The sequence below is a fragment of the Pyxicephalus adspersus genome, chromosome 2, assembly GCF_032062135.1.
Source record: "Pyxicephalus adspersus chromosome 2, UCB_Pads_2.0, whole genome shotgun sequence".
Taxonomy (NCBI): Eukaryota; Metazoa; Chordata; class Amphibia; order Anura; family Pyxicephalidae; genus Pyxicephalus; species Pyxicephalus adspersus.
This window is the reverse complement of record NC_092859.1, coordinates 117,527,071-117,551,754: the sequence shown is the minus strand read 5'-3', so window position 1 is coordinate 117,551,754 and position 24,684 is coordinate 117,527,071. Positions and strand designations below refer to the sequence as shown.

Sequence of the window (24,684 nt, the reverse complement as noted above, 5' to 3'; positions counted from 1 at the left end):
TGTAATGGAGCTCAATGGGACATCTGTAGCATTGGCAGAATAAAGCAAACTTTATTAAGGATTGATATTTAGGTAGAAGTTTCACTTTGTAATCTAATACTTTACATTGATAATAAGAGATCATTTTTCTTTCTCTGATTGGGTGCAGGGTTTTGGGGCTTCTGACCAGTTGATCTGATAGTTGAGCATAAAATTGATAGGGGATAGACTTGTGTGTTCCAGGCTCAAGGGTTATTTGTTCCAAGGATCATTGTGACTGATGTTCAGATCTCATTGGGTTCCATGTGTGTAATGTTTGCCATATAAACTTACTAATAATCACCATGAAATAATTATTCACAGGAAATACACTTATAGTTTACTATAACTCATAATAGAAATGTACCTTTGGGTGTACAAACAAATGTTAATTTAGATGTTATTTAAAGCACGTTATATCAGTAATGTTAACACCCCTGGGATGTTAACTTGGTTTCTTCCTCATCGGTTTACTTAGCGGGGCGGCCAGTACTAAGCCAGTTAAACAGGTGGCATGTAGGCCCAGCCCTCCCCCTGTATCTAGTTGTGTTGTCAGACTGTATCGCGGGCTTGAAGTGTAGCTGTGTAGTCGCGATAGCAGATTGCCAGGAACCATGCTGTCCCGACTATTACGACCTGCTCGTGGTTTCCCGAAAATTTTACTCGGTCTGGGCCTGGCAATGGCAGCGGCGAGAGTTTCGGAGAGCCCCGGGGAGGAGGAGGACGGGGAGAGGAAAAGGAAAAGCCGTGCGGCCTACAACACGGCAATAAATAGGAGCCGGGAGTTACTGACAAGGTTGAAGGTAACCGAGGGGCACAACATTGCGTGTCACTACAACTCCCAGCGTGCATTGCCGTGTGCCTGGGCGACGTAATGACTGCGGCTGTACGTAAAGTCAGTGCTGCTGACGGATTCAACTTCATTCCTAATATAAAAACTTCTGATACTGTCATAACTTTCCCCCATCTATTCTGACTGCTGGTTCATTGTTATATGAATATACATACATAGGCAGAGATTGGTATACAATACAAATTGCACCAGATGTTATCATCATTCTCATTAAAGAGGAACTAAACTAAAAACTGACACAAAAAAAATCTACTCAATCCCGCAGGTCTAGTCCGATCCATCCGGGGGTGTCCTGCATCGGGTCCCGCGTTGTCACAGGCGCCGCCATGTTCGCCTCTTCTGGGTTCTTCATCCTTTGTCACCCCATCTTGCACCTGGGTCGGGTGATGTAGGATGAAGAAGAGGCGAACATGGCGGCGCCCGATGGGGAAAAAACTTGCTGATCTCACTGCACATGCGTGACATCAGTACATTTTTCTCATTACACAAAAGGCTCCTTCTGCGCATGCCTGAGATGCTTGGACATGTGCAGAAGGAGCACCCAAGAGCCTCCCTAGATACGTGATGTAGGTATTCCCGGGAGGCTTTGCTCCCATTCATTGCCTAGGCGATCAAGAATTAGGGTATGGTGCTGCACCCTTTTTACAACAAAAAGAAAAAAACAACAGAATTTTTACTTTACATAAAAGTGTTGTCCACCCCTTTATGTAAAGTGACATTTCTGAGTTTAGGTACACTTTATTAACATGAGAGCAGCCAGGATTGTCAGGGTTCTGATATCATATCTGGACCTCTATGATGGAGAGACTCCCAGGAGATCTATAAGGTGCCCATAGGCTTTTTATGATTGTCCTTAACAAAGCAGAAATAAACCTATATATTTAATAATAAACATCTGTGAGCAGGTTGTTTCTTTGCAGAAACCTTTTCTATTGCAGAAACAAACTTCCCTGTTCACATTCCTTTGTAGAGCGCACACTGAGCCCTTCCTTTATGATCCCGGCATTGGTGAGTCTGGGACTAAATTCTAACATAAAAAAATGAAAACCTGACCAGTCCTTTATTGCAGAAAAGAACAGACCAAAAAATTATTATTATTTTATTATTAAACAGGATTTATATAACGCCAACATATTACGTAGCGCTGTACATTAAATAGGGGTTGCAAATGACAGACTAATACAGACAGTGACACAGGAGGAGAGGACCCTGCCCCGAAGGGCTTACAATCTAGTAGGTGGGGGAATATACACACAATAGTATGGGAGATATGTAGTGGTGGGAAGTAGTGATGGTTTAAGAGACAGAAGAAGATGGGTGGGCAAGTTTGAAAAGATGGGTTTTGAGCGCTCTTTTAAATGAGCGGAAAGTGTGAGCAAGCCGAATAGGACGGGTAAGACCATTCCAGAGAGTTGGGGCAACTCTAGAAAAGTCTTGGAGCCATGTGTGTGAGGAGGTTATGAGAGAAGAAGTTAATTGGAATATTGGAAGAAGAGAGAGAGGGTCTGGGGGAATATTTTTTTACCAGGTCAAAAAGGTAAGTGGGACAAGAACTGTGGAGGGATTAGAAGGCAAAGCACAGGAGCTTGAATTTGATTCTCAGGTGAAATGGGGTGAAAAGAGAATCACAGAGAGATGCAGCAGAAGAGGAGCAGTGGGAAGGATGGATGAGTGGGCTGCAGCATTCAGTAGCTGGGAAACATTTATATACTGGCTGCATCTGTCAGACATCAGGTATTACAAAACATATACACTATATCATTAGTAAGGGGAATAATCTTTATCCTTTCAGTAATTGCATTGCAATGATCTTAGTAACCTTCATTACAGAATCCTGCTGTTTAGTAGACATTTACATCTTCCTTGCTGGGAGCTCCATATGATAGTCACATGTCCCCGTGTTTTACCAGAGTTTTCTTGTATGTAATTTTTAATACAATTAGATTACAAAATAAGTTGCATGTCCTTGCTTACTTCTGTAGTCTTTGCAACTTCCACAAAATTCCATATTCAATGTTGCTGTTGTAATAAGAAAAACATTAGTCCATGACATTTATGTGTCCATGTCCTTTATCTCTATAAAAAAAACTTGTTGTCAAGGTATTTCTGTGTCATGTGACCCCAAAGTGGACTTGAACTCAAAAAGTGAGGATTTCCAATGTCAATAGATAATGTTATGTTAATAATTAATGTTCATTGCCTAAGCAGTACAACGGAAAACAAAACTTTTTTTTCAGCAGTTCCTCCTGTAAAATAACCATGCACTTCTTGTTATGTGAGGGTGCTCAGGCACTGCTGTTCTGTAGCCTGAATATTTGTATTGTAAGATTAAAGCACTGCTACCTCCTTCTCCCAGGATTTGGTGATGTCACATATGTGCTGCTTATTGTCAACTTACTGGGAGTTTTGACATAGGAAGCAAAGTTTGTCCTGTAGCAAGATGGTGGCTTCCATAGAAATGCGCAGTGCAGAAAAAGTTTTGATAAGCAACTAATAGGGAAAGGTTAGCTGCAGGAAGACCACACATAATGGTGGTGACTGTCGTTTGCCCCCTGCCTGTCTTCTTTTTGGACATTTTCTACCATAGCTTATTTTTTAAAGATATCTTGTTGCCAGACAAATTATTTCAACAACAATTTCCAAAAGATTTTATTAGGAAGGGAATATGTAAATAACATTTAAAAGTGACCCTGTTACTATGGGGTTATTATTATTATTATTATTAAACAGGATTTATATAGCGCCAACATATTACACAGTGCTGTACATTAAATAGGGGTTGCAAATGACAGACAGTGACACAGGAGGAGGAGAAGACCTCGTCCAGAAGAGCTTACAATTTAAGAGATAGGGGAAGTAACACACAATAGGAGGGAAGATATGGAATTGTGGGAAGTAGTGAGGGTTTAGGAGACGGAAGAAGATGGGTAGGCAAGTTTGAAAAGATGGGTTTTTGGTGCTCTTTTAAAGGATCAGAAAGTAGGAGCAAGCCGAATAGGATGAGGAAGACGATTCCAGAGAGTTGGGGCAACTCTAGGAAAGTCTTGGAGCCATGCGTGTGATGAGGTTTTGAGTGAGGAAGTCAGTTGTAGATCATTGGAGGAGCGGAGAGAACGGTTAGGGGAGTATTCTTTTACCAGATCAGAAAGGTAAGTGGAACAAAACTGTGGAGGGATTTGAAGGTAAAGCACAGGAGCTTGAATTTGATTCTTGGGTGAAATGGAAGCCAATGAAGAGAACTACAAAGAGATGCAACAGAAGAGGAGCGGTGGGAAGGATGGATGAGTCTGGCTGCAGCATTCATAATAAATTATAGAGGAGAGAGTCGAGTTAGTGGAATACCAGAGAGGAGGAGGTTACAGTAGTCCAGATGCAACATGATAAGAGCATGTACAAGGAGTTTGGTGGTCTCTGGGGACAGGTAGGGACGGATTTTGGAGATGTTGCATAGGTGAAAGTGACAGGACCTGGAAATGTTCTGAATATGGGGAGTAAATGAGAGGGCAGAATCAAAGGTGACGCCAAGACAACATGCCTGAGGGGAGGGCCGAATAACAGTGTTAAAAATCTACAGGCAACCTGTAATACAAATCTATATACTCTGCTTTCTGTTTCTGGGGCATGGTGTTCAAGTCCACGGTGTTCCGTCATTATCCAGGCTGCTGGATGAGGCTCCGGGCTAAACTGCTGATGCTGCAGTGAAGATCTTTCTGAGCCGTTTGGCAGAGGAACCTGGATCAGAATGCTGTCTGATAAGAACTCAAACTCTTTTAAGCTTGAAACACCGTAAATAAATGTATTTGTTTGCTTGGAGTTCGATTATTAGGCTTTATATATTGTCTTTTTTTGTTATAAAGCTTCTCCTTATAAAACATATTTAATGAACTGCAGTGAGGGGTTAAATGCAGTGCCTCTTACTGAAAACAGATAATGAGAAGATGAAAGGGACAGGATGGCAATTCTAACCACTTTTATTTTTACAGATGATGGCTTTCATTGAGGTACAGACAAAGCTCCTATTATTGTTTTAATATGGCAACACATAGTTACTGTGTACAAAGAACTTAGGTTCCTTGTCGATGTTTAATGAAGGTCACAAATAAGATATGAGAACTGCTTCAATCTGCATTTAGACGAAACCATTAAACCAAACATTTTATAATGTGCTTTTTTATCTGCAATTCATTTGTAGCTCTTTAAGCTATTTAAGCATTTCTTGATATGTAGATTAATTTTCACTATGTTAGGGGATTTAAATGAAGCGCACCAAAGCTACTCATCAGGGCAGCTTTTCTAGACCTTTTTACCATCGGGGAACCCTTTACGTAAACTTCAGGTCCTCCGGTAACACCTGCTATATTCACAGCTCATAGTACATTAGGGTGGTGGTCATTGGGAAGAACGCCTCTTACATTGCTGGCCAGTGGGAGAAATGTCACCCTTACTGATCATTGGTGTCACCTAAACTGATCTGAAAGGCACCAATGGCTTGTTGCTCAAATAACCCCGCGCAATCTCTGGAGGAAGCCTGGTTGATATACCCTGCTTTGGGGTTAAACATTTTGGTAAATCATGATTGCTTTTTCTTGGTATTATGCAGTTATTTGGTATCTCCCTTGAACATACTAATATTCTTATTACTTGGACCTTAGTACCAATAGATTTCTGTAGATCACCAGACATTTACCAACTATGCTAGCAATAATATCCCCCAATATACCCTTTCTTCTCCATGATTATGTGGAACCCTAGGGTTGATCTAGAGATTGTTGGGGGTATCTTGAACAGTTAGCAGTTTCTAATCTCTAACATTGGTCAGTTATTTTAGCGATCAGTAAGCAGGGAATCTTTTCTCTGACCACCCATGTAATGGCATTCTTCCTAATGGCCACCAGCTTAAGTAACAATTTCAACTGACTACCAGTACAGTCTTCTCCCCAGCCCCTTTTAGCCGAGCGTACCACCTGGCACTTTCCAGTGACCACCTGGCTTTTTTTGGGTGGTTACTAAAGAGTTGGGTCTCTATACAGGGGCTGCCACCCACCTACAATTTCTTTCCACCCAGGCTTAAAAAAATTCCTTGGTTTAACACTGGGACTCTTTTACTGCTGCCCACTGGTATATGGCAGCATTTTACCCAGTTCCCTGGGACTTAAAAGTTATTTAAAATGTTCCTCCCTGTTGAAAAAAAAAAGGTTAAGAACGTCTGCCGAAATATATACAATGCTGGGCTCTTGTAGGTTATGGAATTACAGTTCTGTTCTGATTATGGAGGAAGAGAATAAACATAACCTTTAACAAAATACTTTTTATCACAGTCATGAAGGGCATCAAGATCTCAATGAAGGTGCCTGCCAAGTACAGTGAGTTAGACCTAGAGGTTAGTTTAATACTAATAAAAAACATAGCAATGAGAAAGTTTGTTGGGAAGATGCAGGATTAGGGGCAAAGACTTTGGTCTTAGGGTTATGAGTTAGATCTCGCTAAGGAAATCCATCCAAATACATTGATTTCCCCAGTCTCAAAATGTAGTGAATATGTATTTTAAGTTAATTATATGTATTACATTCAGGCAGGCCCTCTGAAATAAAATGTATACTTTGGCCAGGGACCAAAAGAAAGCAAGAGAAATTTCCTTTGGGGTTGGAGTCAGAGTTGCAAATAATTATTTGATATTGGATTCAGAGTTGGCACAAATGTTCGGACTCCATTGCTCTGCTTACTTCTTTGCAGCATTAGGAAGTAAATGGAAGGACAAGCATGTACAAATGAAGTGATGTTAAACACAACAGTAACAACTTTGGCTACATACACATACTAGATGATGCCAGCCCTGAGGGGATTATCAGATGAGAATCTGGCGTGTGGACAGCGTTCCTCCGACATCGTTCATTGATCCGTCCTGGCAGATCCACAAACGATAAATGATCATAATACAAGTGAAAGGGTTCCATCATTTTCCCTCTCCCTTCTCCATAGGGCAGAGTGGTGCTGTATTTACAGAGCTTGGTCATGCTCAGTTTTTTGTCGTTGCAAAGGATCTGTCAAGATCCTTTCCATTTTTGAGTGTGTGTACGTAGCCTTAAACCTATGTGCTCACTAAAAATACCAAGAGGACTTTGGGCTCCACATCTGATATGAAAGGCACACATCCTTTCTATATCTGGCATTAATAAATGTATTTCCCCAAACATTTAAAGCATAAATGATATCTCAGAAAATACAGTATGGTTTTCCTCTTAACATATACTCCATAAATACACTTAACATATTTTCCTCCCCAGACCCTAATGGTTTTCTACATACAACAAGGTGCATATTGGGACTGCCACTATTCTGCCATTAGTGCATAGGCAGGCATGTGTGTTCACAATTGAGCCCAGGTTGCAGTAACAATGGACTGGATTATCAAGTATAAGGAGCCTTGTAATATTGAGCTAAAAAATAGTGTGTTTTTCACTTTCTGTCTTCTAGCTCTAACTTTTTGTAGTGTCCTAATCTCATATTGTTTTTTTTTCTATGTAGAATGAGGTGGGATCTCCAGGAATAGTAGTGGGTGTGTCTGTGGATGGTGAGACTGTTTGGACAGAAGGTAAGTGTCTCTGCAATACTACTGTAATACATGAATGTTCCAAGCATTATGTAGGAGGTGATAGTCTGTGGACAACCTCTCTGGATCCTTTGTGTGCACAAAACACATTCTCAATAGAGTGTTCTGTTATGAAAACTGTCTAAAAATAGGCTTCGCAAAGCACATTTGTCCTCATGCAGGTGTATCATCAGAGCTCAGACAATGAAAATTTGTGCTTGCAGTATCTTTAGGTAATTTTATATTTATTTAGTTTAGTTACAGAAATGTGCTATTGTCCTGATCAGATATATTTGTTATCAGTGTCAATATGTTCTAATGCTTTTGTTTATTCTCCCCAGCTCCTGACATCACATACTATTCCTATTATTGTCTTTATTCATGTACATTTAATACACTAAGATAATAATGTGATTATATTTTTATGCATGAAAGGTATTGTGGTGACTGTGACATGCACCTACCCACTCTTGTTCAGTCTTGGCCCACCTAATTCTTTAAACATTTGACATTCTTTATAGCATAACTGTATAATCACAACCATCAAATTCAGGCTCCTTCTGCTGCTCCTATATCTAGTACTGTGCTTTGTCAATAAACTGATAAGAACTGGTTCCGTCCAAGGCTGGCTCTGGGAGAATGATGCCCAGTCCAACACAGACCTCACCCAGCTGTTCACAACCTGTAGCCACAGCTTGGTAGCAGGTAAGAGAAAGCAGCAGGGGAGGCTGTCCACACAGCACGGTGGTACAATTGCTGGACAAAGAAAACAACTGGATATTTTTATTTGTATTTTCCAGTCTCCATTATATGCTTATATACCAGCTTCTCATACGCTGATAGAACATCAGAACAACTACCCAAATAGAACATCTACTGTGCTTGCAGGCAATCCAAGCTGGAATTTAAATCAAATCTATTTTGAGTGTAGGGAAGTCAGAACTCCTGGTCTACATTTTTTTCTGCAATATAAAAAGTATTAAAGCCACGTTATCAACATGAAACTCAGGTAACTTTAGAATCAGTGTGGTTCTGACATTTCAGCCTACATATTTCTCTCCATATAGGTTTCCTGTAAACCATATATATCCCCAACTGTTTTTATGCATATGCTGTGATTTTAAAAGTAGCCTAAGTTTTAGTAACTGGGCTGCCACTAGACAGATTAGACCTTTGGGGAGACCAACAGGCAATTTTTACTTTCAGGTTAATAATTTATAGTTAATGTTTTTTTTTTTTGGGGGGGGGGCTGGTGTGGGGTTCCCTTAAACGTTTTACAGTAAGTATACCTAATGAATTGTTTAGTACAGGTACACTTTTAGTCTCAGAACCTGGTATTAGAAATTACTTTTAATAGGTGTTTTGCAAACCTGCAAAATTTCTGACCTCTCTTTGATGACATTTTCTTTTGAATTTTTCTTCTAGGTGCAAGATGTTTATTGTTTTTCTTTCTGTGAACTGTTTTAAATCTCCCACATCATTTCACAAAATTTAAATCAGGGCTTTCACTTTCCTTGCATTTTTGGTTAAATTGTAAAACAGATGGCCTTTCATTCTTATCCACCATTATCTGATATGATTCAGAATTTGTTTTTTGGATAGTCTTTAAGCTGCCAAAGCCATAAAGTGGCAAAGCAAGCCCAAACCATAATATTTCCACTACCGTGCTTCGCAGTTGGTATAAATTTTTTATCCAGAAATGCTGTGTCTTATGTATACATACATCCATTCTTTTGTATGCACAGTCAAACTCCCAGTTTTGCAGACTCATTTTGCCTCTTCATTGCACTACTGGGAGTGTGGTAGGTAGCAGGCCCTACGGTCAATAGTTGTGCATGACGGGGTCTTTCCTTCTACATTCTAACAAATCTTCTACCTGGGACACTGAAAATGCCACATAAAATGTCACCACCCACAGCTCATGCATCCTGATATCTGCAGTGGCAAATTAAGAATATTTTGCCTACCTCATCACCACTCCTTATGTCTACAGCATATCATGACATTCATGACTCCCCAAAATATTTCTGCAGCCCCAGACATGATTCATGGAATGCAACCATTTACCCATTGTAGAGGTCACTTCCTAATTGTGCAAGGCCAAGGGGTAGGCAGGTGAGACAGCCTCATTGTGCACAAAAGGGGCAAGGCCTGCAACCTATGCTGCGCAGGTAGTTTGGAGCTCATGGGGTGGAGGTACACTTTGGCTTTTTGTCTTGGGTGCAAAAGGATCTTATCCCAGCACGATTCCTAGTAATCTAAGGCCACATTCAGATGATTTATAAAATCCATACAGTAACATAAGTTGCATTGCACCCTGTACTCTGTTCCCATAGGGCTTGGGTTTGCTGATGTGGAGAACCGGATTCCGTGTTCACCAGACAGTGTCATGCGTGTAGCCAGTATCAGCAAGTCTTTTACTATGACCGCAGTGGCCAAGCTTTGGGAGGAGGGTCGTCTAGATCTAGACGCACCAGTGCAGAAGTATGTACCGGAGTTCCCAGAAAAGGAATTTGAAGGTGAAAAGGTGTGGAAAGTCACAAGGATTTATTCTCATAGTAATTATGCTGGAGATTATCATTTTTACTTTAGAGGTTCCTATTTGCATTCAGTCATATTTATATATATTTTTGATAGGACAAAATAATATTTTCTTTATAGTTATATTGTATATCATGAATATTAAAAGGTTTGTCATGATAGCCAAATGACAAAATATCCATACCTTATTTAGGTCAAATTAACAGTTTTATGAAAGGACTTCAGCCTTTTTGTTGCAACCCTTGCCAGTTTTCCCCCACTGTTCTCTTAATCCATTAGAGTCTGAAGTCAAAACCCATGTAAGCATAGGGTGAAACAATGTTAAGCTTCTCCTGAGTTGAGGTAAACCGTCCCTCCTTCACCTGACAGTATTCAGACCCAAACATTGCATAGTGGTAGAAGGTTATATGCATTGTCATACATGAAAACACTGGGTATATACTAAGTTCTATGGGGAAACATCTAAAGAAATAGAAAACAATGCTTTACTCTATATATATACACATTATTTATTAAGCAAATCAATTATTACAAATATCAAAACAACACCGTCCCATTAAACCAAATAAAATAACATTTCCCCCCAAAAACACTAAATATCCCTCTAATGCCTATTGGTTTCATAGTAGTCTCTTCTCTATATAATTAGTAGTAGTCTCTTCTCTAAACACTGGTCAGACCAAATTCAATAAAATGAGAGCAATAATTGATAAAAATACATAGCAGGGACATAGTAAATGCTATATAGTACTTCTGGGGAGAACAGAGAAAAAAATACAATAAATGTTTTATTGATGATTGTTCAATAAGGTCAGTAAAACTGAAAAGTTTATTTTTAATACCGGAAGGAAAAAAGCAAAAAAAATGTGGTACAGGACCATTTATAAAGCAGTGAATGTGTGTTTTTCACCAAACATTGTCTTGTGGGGAATCAATCCTTGTTCTTTAAAACACATGCCACCTGGAGGATTGGCATGCAGATAATGTTTTCAAAATATGAGATTTACTATTTAATAAGTTTTCCACTAAGCGTTGAACTACTTCTGGGTACTAAAAGTAAAATAGGACTGCCCATAGTGTTTTGATGGAGAGGTGGATGGTTAATCCTCCTCTTGGGAGATTTTTCAGCTAAACACAAAACTTACGGTTTCCCCCCTCACAGAAAATAACTGTCAGATGTTCTCATTTCATCTGATTTCCCTAATTTGCAGAAAGAAAACAAACAAACCATTGGTTCATTATGTGGAACCTTTTTTTTTCAGGGTGTGTCAGCTGGGTTTGGTTATATTTCTGCATGTACTGGTACATTCAATTCTGTATTTACCAAGTGTTTGCTGTTTTTATAGGTTACAATAACAACCAGACTGTTGGCCTCCCACCTAAGTGGGATTAGACACTATGAAAAGGACATCCAGAAAATCAGGAACAGAGCTGCAAAGAAATCTGAGAGTGCAGCTTCTCCAGAGAGCAGCACAGAGAAAGAGCAGTGTGATAATCCTGGACTAAGCAAAGCAGGAGAACATGACAAAACCAAGGGGCAATGCTCCAAAAAATCCAAGAAGGCTATTGCTGCTGAAACTGAAGAGTATTATATCAAGGATAAGTTTGACAATGTAATAGATTCCTTGGAGCTCTTCAAAAATGATCCATTGGTTTTTAAGCCAGGTAGGTATGGATGATGCGGTGAAATCCCCATTGCTACACATTTTGTTATTTTGACATGAATAATTGTTCAGGGTTACTTTACACTAATGCATATGCAGCAAAATGTTTTTTGATGCACAATGCTGCACACATTTATTTGTATTGTAAACATTTTTAACCAGGTGACACAAAGGCCAGGAAATCTTGACAAATGTTTTGTTTTCCTAGCATTTGGAGTGACTTTGCAAATTGTACACTGTTTCCTTTATTACCATAAACAGGAGCACTCAAGAGGAACCAGACTCCAGAATAAATTCAGATTGTTTATGCATGTACTACTATATGCTGATGTTTTCTAGCATTGGTGTTAGTACTATTACAAAACTTTTCTGCAAATATCATTCTTAGTGTGTATTGAACTTGCTATTGGCACTGCCCTCACCACATGGTACAAAAATTATTGGGTTAGCACATGACAACTATTTGCAAATTATTTTAGTAGCCTAAAATACAAGTTGATTTTCACTAAATACAATACAAGACCAATGTTGAAGTTTATGCTTGTTTGTGGAATTCTTCCTATTACCAGCCTGTGTATTAATGCTTCAGCCATTTAAAAAATAAAAACAGGTGGAAATAAAAGGAAAATAAATTGTGTTTATCATAATTAGGATTTTTCCAAGAGTGGACAGGGGTAACTACAGATAGGCCAGTAATAGGGGTTTATTGCTGAGATGTTACCACCTGGCCTGAAAGATGATTGGACCGTGGTCAGAAAATAAAAAGTACCCACAGGAAATCTCAGCTAGCAACCCGTAACAGATTTTAATACATTCTTCTGTTGTGGCAAGCAATTTAAAAATTTCTTGAAATTACCATATTTATCATTCACAAGTCAGTGTTTCGAGAATTAGATTTAGGCCCCATTTATACCTGTCCACTCCTGTTCATTGCAATAACAGATGCAACCCATGCACAAGTACTGACTTACCTGAGATACCTTGCATTGGTAAAAAAAAAATGTGTTAACGCAATACACCAGGATAGAGAGATATGAACAGGCCTTAAATATTTTATTGGCGAAAAAATTACCCTGGTCATTTTAATTATTAACCTGGTATTTGATAATTGTGGATTAGAATTTAAAACTGCCCTTTCCTGTGTAAAGTTAAAAATGCCATTATATTTTAATTGGATAAATTATGTCCACTGAGGTTGTTTTTAAGTTGTTCATATTCTGGTAATAGTCTAGTAACAAAAAGTCTATTGTTTCTACAGTTGTCTATTACGTGCATTGTGTGTATCTTTAAAATATATGGTCATGGGTCACCATATTTTAACGCTTGTTTAGGGTTTTCTCCTTTGTAGTTTTACTAGCCAAGAGCAGCTACTGAACCATACATATGAACCTTTTTTTCAGTGCATGTGGTCTTGTCACATGATATATCTCCACAAAAAACTTCTATTCATGTATATTATTCTCTGATTTTTACTTTCATGTTGTGCATTATTTATTCTTTTCTTTTTTTACTCCAGGGACACAGTTCCTGTATTCCACCCATGCATGGACTTTGCTAAGCGCAGTGGTTGAACGTGCCTCTGGGAAAAAGTTCCTGGACTATATGATGCAAATGTTCCGTGATTTGGACATGAAGAACACTGTGCCTGAGGAGCATGAGACTCTTATATACAACAGAGCCAGGTAATGCCATACATTAAAAACCACAGCACAACAATGGCGTAAATAATATTGCTACTCTATGCCATGTATGCAATCAATAGCCCTGTGAAATAGATAGATACCGTAGTAGTAGATGAAAGAGAGAGGCAAATACACTTCTAATTCTGATTGAGTGAAAAGAAATAGATTGGTAAGTTCTGTAATGGTAGCCATTTTATAGGGTACAAGGATAGACATTGTAAGGACTGCAAGTATGCAAGTGTAGGAAGTTTGTATGTAAGTACATACATTCATTGCTTATAGAGATAGCATTTTAGTCTCTTGATATAAAAATGTCTCAACCACAATATCCTCTTAAAGTTTTCAATTCTTTGTTGACTCAGCTGTTGGAACTACAGGAGGGGTTGAAATGTGGAGGGCAGCAACAGTCCAGCAAGGGAACAAAGAGATCTGTATTTCTGATCTGTTAGGATAAAGTAGGAAAGTTTATCCCTCTGCAAAGTTTTATGCTGGAGGAATGACCGAGCTGCGCTTTAATCACTGTGTTACTCCTTTCCTGTGACATAAAATAAGTATTTTTACTTCTACATGGCCAGTCACACTTAAGCGGTAATAAGCTGAGCTTTTATTCATTCATATTTATTCATATTAAAAAAAAAAGGTTTGTCTCGTTACATTTTCATGATTAGAAACAAGATTTGGATTATCAAATGTAGTTCCTGTAATACCATCGTTCCCAAAGTAACCAGGTGGACATTATAGCTTTTTTTAGTAAAGAATTTTTAAAGAAGGCAGTTTAATCTGTCATATGACAAAAAATACACATATGTAAGTAAAGGATACCATTATAAAACCAGAGCTATGGGGAGCCGGAAGCTATTTGAAAATCAAATCACACATCTCTTATGTTATCTACCAACCTGCAGTTTTCAGTATTAGTTTAAGTATTTCAGTAAAAAACAATCGTTTTCCAATTAAATATTTCAGTAGCTGTTAAAATCAAATTGAAAGTATTGTAGCCACAGACAAATACAATTCTAATTCTGATTGAGTGTAAAGAGTGAATGTACAAAAATTTGATTTGGTATGAATTTTGAATACTTTATAAATGTGATGGTATTGTTACTGTTTATATTACCATTTATACAATATTTGGGGCAGGGTGCTCTCCTCCTCCTGTGTCACTGTCTGTCATGTGCATTAATGTACAGTGCTACATCATATGTTGGCGCTATATAAAGCCTGTTTAATAATACAAAAATTAATAATACTATTTTGTATAAAAAAAAAAAAAAATACTGCTGCTCTTCCCTCCCCTACTTTTGAGCACTTCTTTATTGGCAGACTCATGACCTGTATTTGTGCCGCCAATATATCTGCTTGCTGAGATTTTTCATTTAATTTGTATAATCTCTCTACAATTGTTTGGAGAAGGTAATTTTAGTTTTCCTGAAAGCTTGTACCTGTAAATATATTTAGTTAGTCAACAAAGGTTATCTGCCTGCATCAGTTTTCCTTTTTCTGCATAGAATTGTATCTAGTTCATATTACAAGGAGGAGGATCCCTGTCTTTTTATATTACAAGTATGTAATGCAAGCTTAACATTTTCTTATAAAGAAGGGTTTATATGGACCAGTAGGTTATAAACCATGCAAGCAACAACTATTCTGTAATTATAACTTTCAACCTTACTTGGCTATTGAGAAGGCTACCCACCCTACTCCCCCCTCCCCCCCTCCCCCATCCCTTCGGTCTCTGTGTTGATGGCATGATATGTACTCAACCAGAAAGACGGCTTTATTATTATTATTGCTTTACAGGCTTTGGGTTTGAAGTTAAGAAAAGGGTTGGCCATACCACACTGAGGATGACCAGATCATTGCCTGGATGAAAGGGAGAACATTCTTGCAGCCTTTCGTGTCTTCATTATAAGGCTCCAGACATCACCTAGTCCATTTTTGCATTATTTTTTTGTCCCCAAAAAGCACCAATGTCTAAACTTGTAGCTATTGCTTGCTCCACTGCTAAACATTAATGCATGTGCAGGTAAAGCAAACTCCAGGAACATGCATAAGCACATTGTTTGGCATTTTTGCTTTCTTGGGGAGCTCTCTGTGCTTTAAACAGAAGAGATGAGGCTGAATTATTAGTCTGTGATCAGGCTGCAGGCAAAGAGTTGATATATAAAGCCTCTAAACTGAACCAGGAAACGTGCTTCTCACATTTATGTAATATAACTAGGTCTGAATATTTGCCTGGAAATTCACTTTGACTACTTTCTTCTCTTTTCTCATTGAGAGGAGGTAGGGATCAACCAGGTTATTCAGAAAGTTTCCAAAAAGTTTGATATTTTCTTAAGAAAACAATTGCTTGTAATATGAATATATGCCTCTATAGGTAGTCCCCAGGTTTCATATGAGATAGGGACTGTAGGTTTGTTCTTAATTTGAATTTGTATGTAAGTCGGAACAGGTGCAATATTGAATAAATGCAATTAGGACAGATGTTTGTCTCACCATATTATTAGGCATCATGGTGTCAGTTACAATAAAAAAATCCTCACTATAAGCTAATCACAAACAAAGCAAAAAAAAAAAATCTTTATGGAGCCTAGACATTCATTAACTTCTGGAGCAAGCTTTGCTTTGCAAAAAGAAACAACTGCAGAGTTTGTCTTGGTCCTTAAAGAGTTACAAGGTGTTACAGATCAGCTCAGCTCTTAAGATCACTCACAACCTCAGCTGTGTTTTGCAAAAGATTTCTTCTGCAAGTCATGCAAACCGCCCCCTCCAAGCCTCTGTCCTGCACTCAAGGGGCAGGGAAGCCTCATTTGTATCAAGGACAGTTGTCTGTATGGCGGATGTCCTTAACCCGGGGACTACCTTTAGGATGAAGGGAAGAGCCCTTTGCTGCTGCAGGTTATGTTGTGACCCTTGAGACCCTGCATTGCTGTCTCTGGTTACTAACTTGTTGCTGACAATATTATTCCACTACCCAGCCTGATCCTTTGCCTGTTCCTGGATTTGAAATTGCCTGCCATCTTCATACTACCTTCAGCTACTTTCTGCACCTGTGAGTCCAAGGGCCACAATCTGGTACTCCCACCAGTAAGTCCATAACTCTGCATGTCAGCCCATTGTAGAACTCACAGTCTTTCCTGGTGCCATAGTACAGAGTTTTACTACCCAGAATGGCCCTATGCCAGTGGAATTGGACCCCTGCCCCAGACTTCCTTTGCTTCGTCATTCATTATTAGCAGATTTTATTTGCTTTCTATTTCCTTTCTCACAATGTTGCTTTTAATGGTTGTGGATTTATGGTGCAGCACATAACATTCCAGAGAACTGCACATCTGCATTACCTTTAACAAAGTCCCCAGCTAAACACCTAGGACTTCCTTGTCTGTCCGGTCTAAGATATCCAGACAAAAACTGGCTGTAGCTTACAGGAAAGAAAAGCGATCCACGCCCCAAGGCAGAGAAATGTATGAGGAATCATTCACTAAGAAGGAATGCTAGTAGTGGTCAAGAAAACCACAAGAAACATGCCACAATGATGAATTTTTCTCTGACTCTGCACAATAAATATGTGTCCTAAAGTGACCTGCAACAAGTACATAATCAGGCTACTGTGTCTGTCCTGAAATTATACCAGAAATCCAGCTCCCGCCACTGAACATGAATTTTATTATCCACTCAGCAAGATCCGGGTAAAATAAAAACAGACATTTTGGTGCTGCATGTATAAAGTGTAACATGTAGAAACCTTTACTAAAATGTTTTATTACATCTATTCTAGTTACAGTGGATAGAAGTTTAAATCTGATTGGCATCTTTTAGAAACACAGGCAGCTATTTTCTACTTAATTAATAGGAAAAGTGAAATTTTATTTCTTCAGTAAGAGCATTTAAAGCTATATTTCCTCATATGGCGTTGTAAATATTTACTTTACACACAACGTTTTGTGTAGGAACTTGATAACTAAAATAGACAAATTATCAATGTCAGTTATAGCCTCATAGATTGTAAGCTCTTCGGGGCAGGGTCCTCTACTCCTCCTGTGTCACTGTATCTGTCTGTCATTTGCAAATCCCTATTTAATGTACAACGCTGTGTAATATTGGCGCTATATAAATCCTGATTATTATTAATAATAATAGCAAGGGCTCAAACTTCAAAGCTTGTATTCATAGATGTGAATCTCAGTTTTATGGGAAATGTTTAATGCAGAATTAGTCTGACACCTGCTGGCTGTTGTTGGGAATTTCTGTCCTGTACCCCCCCCCCCCCCCCTTCTATTATAGCACTGACACAGGCTAGTAGTGTACAAATACTGCCTTGTGATCTTGTGGCTGTTTGAAGGTAGTTATTGTCTATGCTTTACATTATCATGGGTATTCTAAAACCTAGCCAGTGTAAATGTTATTCTCCTGCAGTAATGAATTCTAGGCTGATCGAAGAATTCAACTGCAATAAAAAAAGTAGAATATCTCTCGGAAATAAATCCTGTGTCCTGTGGTACACAATCCAAGGAGCAAAAATGTAATATTTTTATTAATATTAAATGTATTTTATTGTGTATACAAACAAATTTTTATGTAAAAGTTTACCTAAATGTAATTTTTATTTTTTGCATGATGGCATTTTTTTCTTATATCCTTCTTTGTATGTATTGTATGCATATTGGGGACCAAAATCTCTGCTGCTTGCCAGATAAGTGCTCAGAGCTTGAGTTTGATATAAATACAGTAAATTGGGGAACTGTGGTAAACCCCCACCCCCCGATCTCATACGCTCTCTATCCTGAAGCAGCTTGCTGTTCTGGGATCCCACAGGAGCTGGTCCAGTGCTAAGACTGCCACAGATAAGCCGGCAACTTTGCATTTCCTGCATGTAGACGTGATCAGGCTGCTTGATTATGTTCCCCATTACTCCTAGAAAATAAAGACCTAGACCCCCAGACTTGCACTGGGTCTTGGGCATCCATTATCTTATGGGTTATCCATCATCTTATGGGTTATCCATTCCTGTTAGATGGAGATGTGTTTTTCTATTTTGATATGTCCTTTGAGTCTAAACTGGTTATATTTTCTTTTCTTTTTTTACAGATTTTACAGCTTTAGTGACAAGAAGCGACTGGTGAACAGTCCATATGTTGATAACTCCTACAAATGGGCCGGTGGAGGTTTCCTATCCACTGTGGGTGATCTTCTGACATTTGGCAATGTCCTTCTTTACAGTTACCAGGCCCAAATTACCGCCGGGATACTTCCAGGTTACCTTAAACCAGATACCATCACTATGCTGTGGAGACAAGTTCCCAATACTGAGATGTCATGGGACAAAGATGGGAAATATGCAATGGGTTGGGGAACTGTGGAAAGAAAACAAGATTATGGCCAATGTAAGCTTCAGAAACATTACATTTCACACACAGGAGGGGCAATTGGTGCTAGTAGCGTCCTACTAATTATGCCTGAAGAAGACTCCAGGTTATGGGACAGTCAGGCACTCATCCCACCAAAAGGTATTGTGGTGACTATAATAGTCAACATGCAGCAAACAGGGGTGAACACCACCGCTTTAAAGATTGCCCTGGAATTTGAGAAAGCCAAGTTAGAACAGTCGTAAAAAATGTTCATTGTACTGACACTAACCACTAGTGATCAGCTCTGCATGTTTTTAATTAAATAACTATCCTTAAGTTTCAGATTTATACTGATTATCAGTGATTGAGAACAAGGAAGTTTTCTAGCTCATATACTGTAATTCTATAATGGAATTGCAGTGTATAATGACACCAGCCAAAATGAGATCTGAGGTGCAGGTTTTGACATCTCTATTGTACAGTTAGGTAGCTGTACTTTTAATTCCCAAATAACTTTTTTTTAACTGAAATTTTTAACCAAAGCAAGGAGGTCAGGAAGAAGAAATGTGTACTTTGAATGTTCATAAAATCACAAGCTGGTCTTATTATGAAAATGTAAAAGCCAAATCCTTCTGTATAAATTACATTTCAAGCTTTTCCATGTATTGTATGTGTCAACATGGGAATCCTATGACCACATGCCGAGACCCATTTGTGATTGTACCTTCTACACTTCTTACCTTCTGTGTTTAGAAAATTACTATTGGGGCAGTATTTTATAAAACAAGAATTGTTTTTTATTACAAATAACGCAGTATGTGTCAGATATGTACAACTGAATTGCAGTGTCACACTTGTGCATTGATCAATGACACAAGAAACACTGCAAATCTATAGCCACAATATTGTTTTTTGTTGTACAAAGTATAGGATTGTTAAACCCTCCTATACATATTTATGATGTTTATGTTCGGTCAGGGAGATTTGCCTTTTTTTTCTTTTTTGAACACACAATAGGAAGTAAAGGAAAGGAAGGAAATCTCCCATAGTGTAAGATAAAGTTCCCTCCTAGACAATTGTTATCACAACAGATCCATCTGTTTGAAGTTTTCTTCTCACCTCTGTTCCAGTGACAAAGATCATATTCATAGGAATGTAGATGGTGGATTGCTGCAGTGGACACATGGCAGTTAAAATTCAGCAAAGGTTAATTTCCTTTTCTACTCTACCCAAAATGAAAAATTAAAATTTGGGCCAAATGTAAGCTTTATTGTTTATATTTTTGTTGATGGTGTTCAAAAAGCCATGAGCTTTCTTAAACTAAATTATTAAAGAAATAAAATGATTCTGTGAAGTAAAATTGGAGTATTGCTCATCTTTAAAGTGGAACTAAACTCCCCTTGCTCTTTTGTCAGTGCTGACATCTTAACCCAGCCCAATAGTGCAGGAGTTTATTCATTGCTGGCACCAGGTATGCCGGGATCATATACATGTGCAGCTCAGTGTGAATTCTACAGAAGACCAACAGGTTTTGTTTTATTGCAGAAGAGACATAGCATGTACTTTCTGCAATACAAAAACCTGTCTGGTTGCTATTTTTAGGTTTAGATGCAAGGTCACTATTACTATAGTGACCTTGTCACTATAGTAATGGTTTGAAAAAACATACCTGTAAAAGAAGAGCTTGCTTCTTGCTGCTGAACACCGCTTTAATCCTGTGTTCAGTGCAGATTTCAGCAGATGATTAATTGACTGAATGAAGATCACTTGGGCCCCTCACAGCAACCCCTGGTTTTCCCCCAATGACCTCCATTCAATACAGAGTACAGTTGTAATATGGAGGTCAGCAGGAAGAATCTGTGAGCTGTAGAGGACCACCAAAAATTACACTCCTGAAATTGTCATTTTCAATGCAGACTTCAGTATAAATTTGGCATCTGGCGTATAGCAATTGAAGTACACCTATGCACCTTTAGATGTCTCGAACTAGTTTCTGTATAACTTCCTGAGACCCCAGTAAACCAGGACACACTGGTATGCAAAGAAGACGTTTGCTGACCATACTATTGGGTAATGTGGCGACTCCATAATAAATGATAGGCATATTAATTGATGGAAGGTGTAGAGGGTCAGAGCCGACGACCTCAGGAGGAGGTTGCGATTACGTTAAGATTGCGTGTTGCTTTTCTGGGTCCACCGGGCAAAACTGGAGCTGGAGCTCAGCTGCCTAGAGGTTGCTGAAATTATTGAAGGGCCACATTCACATATTCTCATGTATTGAATATCATTTACCCTGGTCAACCATTGCTGCACAGTAGGTGGAGCAGTTTGTCTCCATAGGGGGGGGGGATGCAAGCCTTGGCTGCATTCAACAAATGTCGCAGCAGCGACCTTTTATAGCATTCGAACTAGTTTCTGTATAACTTCCTGAGACCCCAGTAAACCAGGACACGCTGGTATGCAAAGAAGACGTTTGCTGACCATACTATTGGTTAATGAGGCCACTCCATAATAAATAATAGGCATATTAATTGATGGAAGGTGTAGAGGGTCAGAGCCGACGACCTCAGGAGGAGGTTGCTGTTTGGTTAAGATTGTGTGTTGCTTTTCTGGGTCCACCGGGCAAAACTGGAGCTGGAGCTCAGCTGCCTAGAGGTTGCTGAAATTATTGAAGGGCCACATTCACATATTCTGTTTTGGTATGTATGAAAAATTCCACTTGTGCACATTCTTTGCAAATAAATTATAACACAGGTAAATTGGATCACGTATACAGCAGAATTTTTAATGCAAGGGGCAAATACCTCAATTTCAGGTTTTGTTTAAATATGTCAATAGCGATGCTGTCAGAATCGTTACTTGGTGGCACTGTGCACTGCCTATATATGTACTGATATGGCACTCACGTACCTCTAGGATAAGTCCACTTGTGGTAGCGATGTGTCTCATACTTGCACAGATCAGCTGGCAGCATAACCTATTGTACAAGCAAGCAGATCAGAAAGAGCAATCTGACTGTACCTTATACTGCTGTATATTTTTGGAAGCAGACAGGTTTTTTTCCAGCACTTATAGGGACAGAAGTTCATTGGACTGCATCTCCAGCACTAATAATCCTCTTAAACACGAAGGGGAATGTTAATCAGCAGCCAACTATGTCAGGTGTCGACTAGTATTAACAATTATAAAAAATACTAAATTCAAAAACCAGCACACATAGAAGGAGTCTGTTTACTATCACTGGGAAGGACTAAAATGTTTTCATTATTACATTTTGGTTTAAAATTTGTGTAGAAAAGATTTGTGAACATTTTTTATTACAGGAGACAGGATTCAACCAATAATGATGCAATGCACCTTAAAGAAAGAAATGGTGTCTGCACTGTTTCACAGCAAATGTGCAATTTGTATGTATGTTCGGCTGCAGTTTACAATGAATGGCAGATTTGTGTATTGCTATATTGTATGAGTTTACCACAGTGAACTAGTAGGGTAAGTGGGCCCTAACTGAATGGTATTTGATAAATGATAAAGTACTGTGTAATATAAACAACTGCCACTTTTTCTTAATGTAAATAAATTCAGTACTGTTTAAATAAATCTTTTTTTTTTCTTTTGCTTTGTTGCATTAATCTCTTGCAGCCACTTCCTGCCTATATGCATACACTCCAGTAATGGGGTTTTATGGCATTTCTCAGGACAGGGTTACTAATAGTGACAACAGACGATGTAATGTGTTTAACTGGCAACTTGTAGTCTCCATCAGATGGCTTTGTGGCTATACATACCGTGTTTCCCCGATTTTAAGACATCCCCATTAAATAAGCCACCCCCGATTTTTGGGAAAAAAAAAATTAAAATAAGACACTCACCCGTGAATAAGACATCCCCCGATATTTGATCCTGTGTGTGTCTCCTTGATGCTGGCTGCAGCACGTGTCTGCTCCTGGCTGCAGTGCAGAGTGAAACTGAAAGTAACAACCAATAATGATGCAATGCACCTTAAAGAAAGAAATGGTGTCTGCACTGTTTCACAGCAAATGTGCAATTTGTATGTATGTTCGGCTGCAGTTCACAATGAATGGCAGATTTGTGTATTGCTATATTGTATGAGTTTACCACAGTGAACTAGTAAGGTAAGTGGGCCCTAACTGAATGAAATTTGATAAATGATAAAGTACTGTGTATTATAAACTGCCACTTTTTTTATGTAAATAAATGCAGTACTGTTTAAATAAATCTTTTTTTTTTTTGCTTTGTTGCATTAATCTCTTGCAGGCACTTCCTGCCTATATGCATACACTCAGTAATGGGGTTTTATGGCATTTCTCAGGACAGGGTTACTAATAGTGACAACAGACCATGTAATGTGTTTAACTGGCAACTTGTAGTCTCCATCAGATGGCTTTGTGGCTAAACATAGCATAATTTAATGCTTGTATAAAGATCTTGATGCAAGGATCACCAGGTATTTAATAAAACAAAATTCCGATGTTAAGAATGGAAGTTACCTTTAGGATTCCATCAACATACAAGAGTTGTTATGTTGTGTGTGTATATATATATATACCCAGCCACCCACATTTGATATACATTGTATTGCAGTTTGAAGGACTGTATATAAAAATGATGAAGGGCTAGTCAATGCAGCAATTTGATTTAAATGTCCCACTATTACAAAAGTTTGTTTTAACCCTACTGGAGCTTTGGTAGTTCAATAATGGTTGATAAATTGTTGAATTTGTTTTCTGGAGTTGCATTCAATTAAGAAGCTCTCTGTAAACATACATCTCAATAGGCAATGTTCTTGATATATTGTTTTATAGTGTGACTGCTGCAATTCAAACATGTGAACAGGACAATTGGATTTCTACATAAAATACATTTTTACGTCGTACAATTTACTGTAGGACACTGACCCCTATGGATGGAAGAATGGTAGCTTTAGGATGATATTACTTTGTGTAATGTTACTGGTCTGTTACAAAGGGAACATAAACAGACCTATTTATTTTAATTTAACTTTTTTTTGCAATGTAATTACAAGCATTTTCCAGCTGTAAAAACGCTTACAAAAGCCTGTAAACGTAACCTTAATTACCTGTCGCCAAAAATACATGTTCTTACCTTTGCAGTTATATTTTACGCTAACTATCCATCTTTGCCTTGTTCTAGTTTAAAATTAACAACCCAATAAAGCACACATACAAGAGAAAATTTGCTGAGTACAAATATTAAGAGTACTGTAATTGTATTTAGCAATCATAACATGACACCAAGTAGTCGACTGCAAATTTTAAATTTATTTAGGAAATGGTTTGCAAATAATCAAACTTCAACTGCAAAAAATCTCCCTGAAATACAAAAGCCAAGACAGACTTCATATACCACAGTGGGGAAGTTGGTGTGCGAGCAGGACATAAGGCGAATCATCCTGAGGGGCAATCTGCAAGCTGCGGCAGCATGTCACAGAAACGAAGATGAATAATTTAGTGTTGCTTCCTTCTGAAAGAACAACCTGTAAAGATAATGTGCTGTCAGCGTTCTTTAAACATTGCAAGATGCATGTACTTACACTGGTATTTTGTCAAATATACCAAGCATTATAACAAACTGCTAGCAGTGGGAGTTGCATGACAAAACATTACTTACTTGTGGTTTTGTACATTCCTTCTTACAAAATAAGTTAAAGCAGAAATTAATTTAAAAAAAATGCAAGCAGGTGGGCTCTATTACAGAAAGAACACTGACTTCTGTAATGAATAAAACTTGCCAGCCTTTTCACAATTTGTTTCTAGAATATACACCTAGTTGTACATGTAGAGCTCAGCGTACAATCTTGGTGGGCCAGGAATGAATTAACACCCGTGCACATGGGCAGGGTTACATCATTCTGGCTGAAGATCCTGGAAGAGGACCAGGGGAGTTTAGTTCTGGTTTAGGTGATGGCAGCACAGTTGGCCAAGTGGATAGCATGCTTGCCTTACAG

General features: G+C 38.5%; 2 protein-coding genes across 2 annotated transcripts in view; one reads left to right on the top strand and one right to left on the bottom strand.

The window, feature by feature from the left end:
* Positions 1 to 516: 516 nt before the first annotated feature.
* On the top strand, positions 517 to 20,055 carry LACTB (lactamase beta). Its single transcript, XM_072402083.1, has 6 exons — positions 517 to 821; positions 7,397 to 7,463; positions 9,797 to 9,987; positions 11,348 to 11,666; positions 13,182 to 13,347; positions 18,436 to 20,055. The coding sequence occupies exons 1-6, from the start codon at positions 633 to 635 to the stop codon at positions 18,956 to 18,958; spliced, it is 1,455 nt and encodes a 484-aa protein (XP_072258184.1). The 5' UTR covers positions 517 to 632; the 3' UTR covers positions 18,959 to 20,055.
* Positions 20,056 to 23,978: 3,923 nt separating this feature from the next.
* The window catches only part of LOC140324309 (small ribosomal subunit protein eS27-like), a 1,868-nt gene continuing 1,162 nt past the window's right edge, over positions 23,979 to 24,684 (bottom strand). The window contains exon 2 of the mRNA XM_072402082.1: positions 23,979 to 24,213. Coding sequence (XP_072258183.1) covers positions 24,185 to 24,213 — 29 coding nt within the window. The 3' untranslated portion in view covers positions 23,979 to 24,184. The remainder of the gene's footprint in view (positions 24,214 to 24,684) is intronic.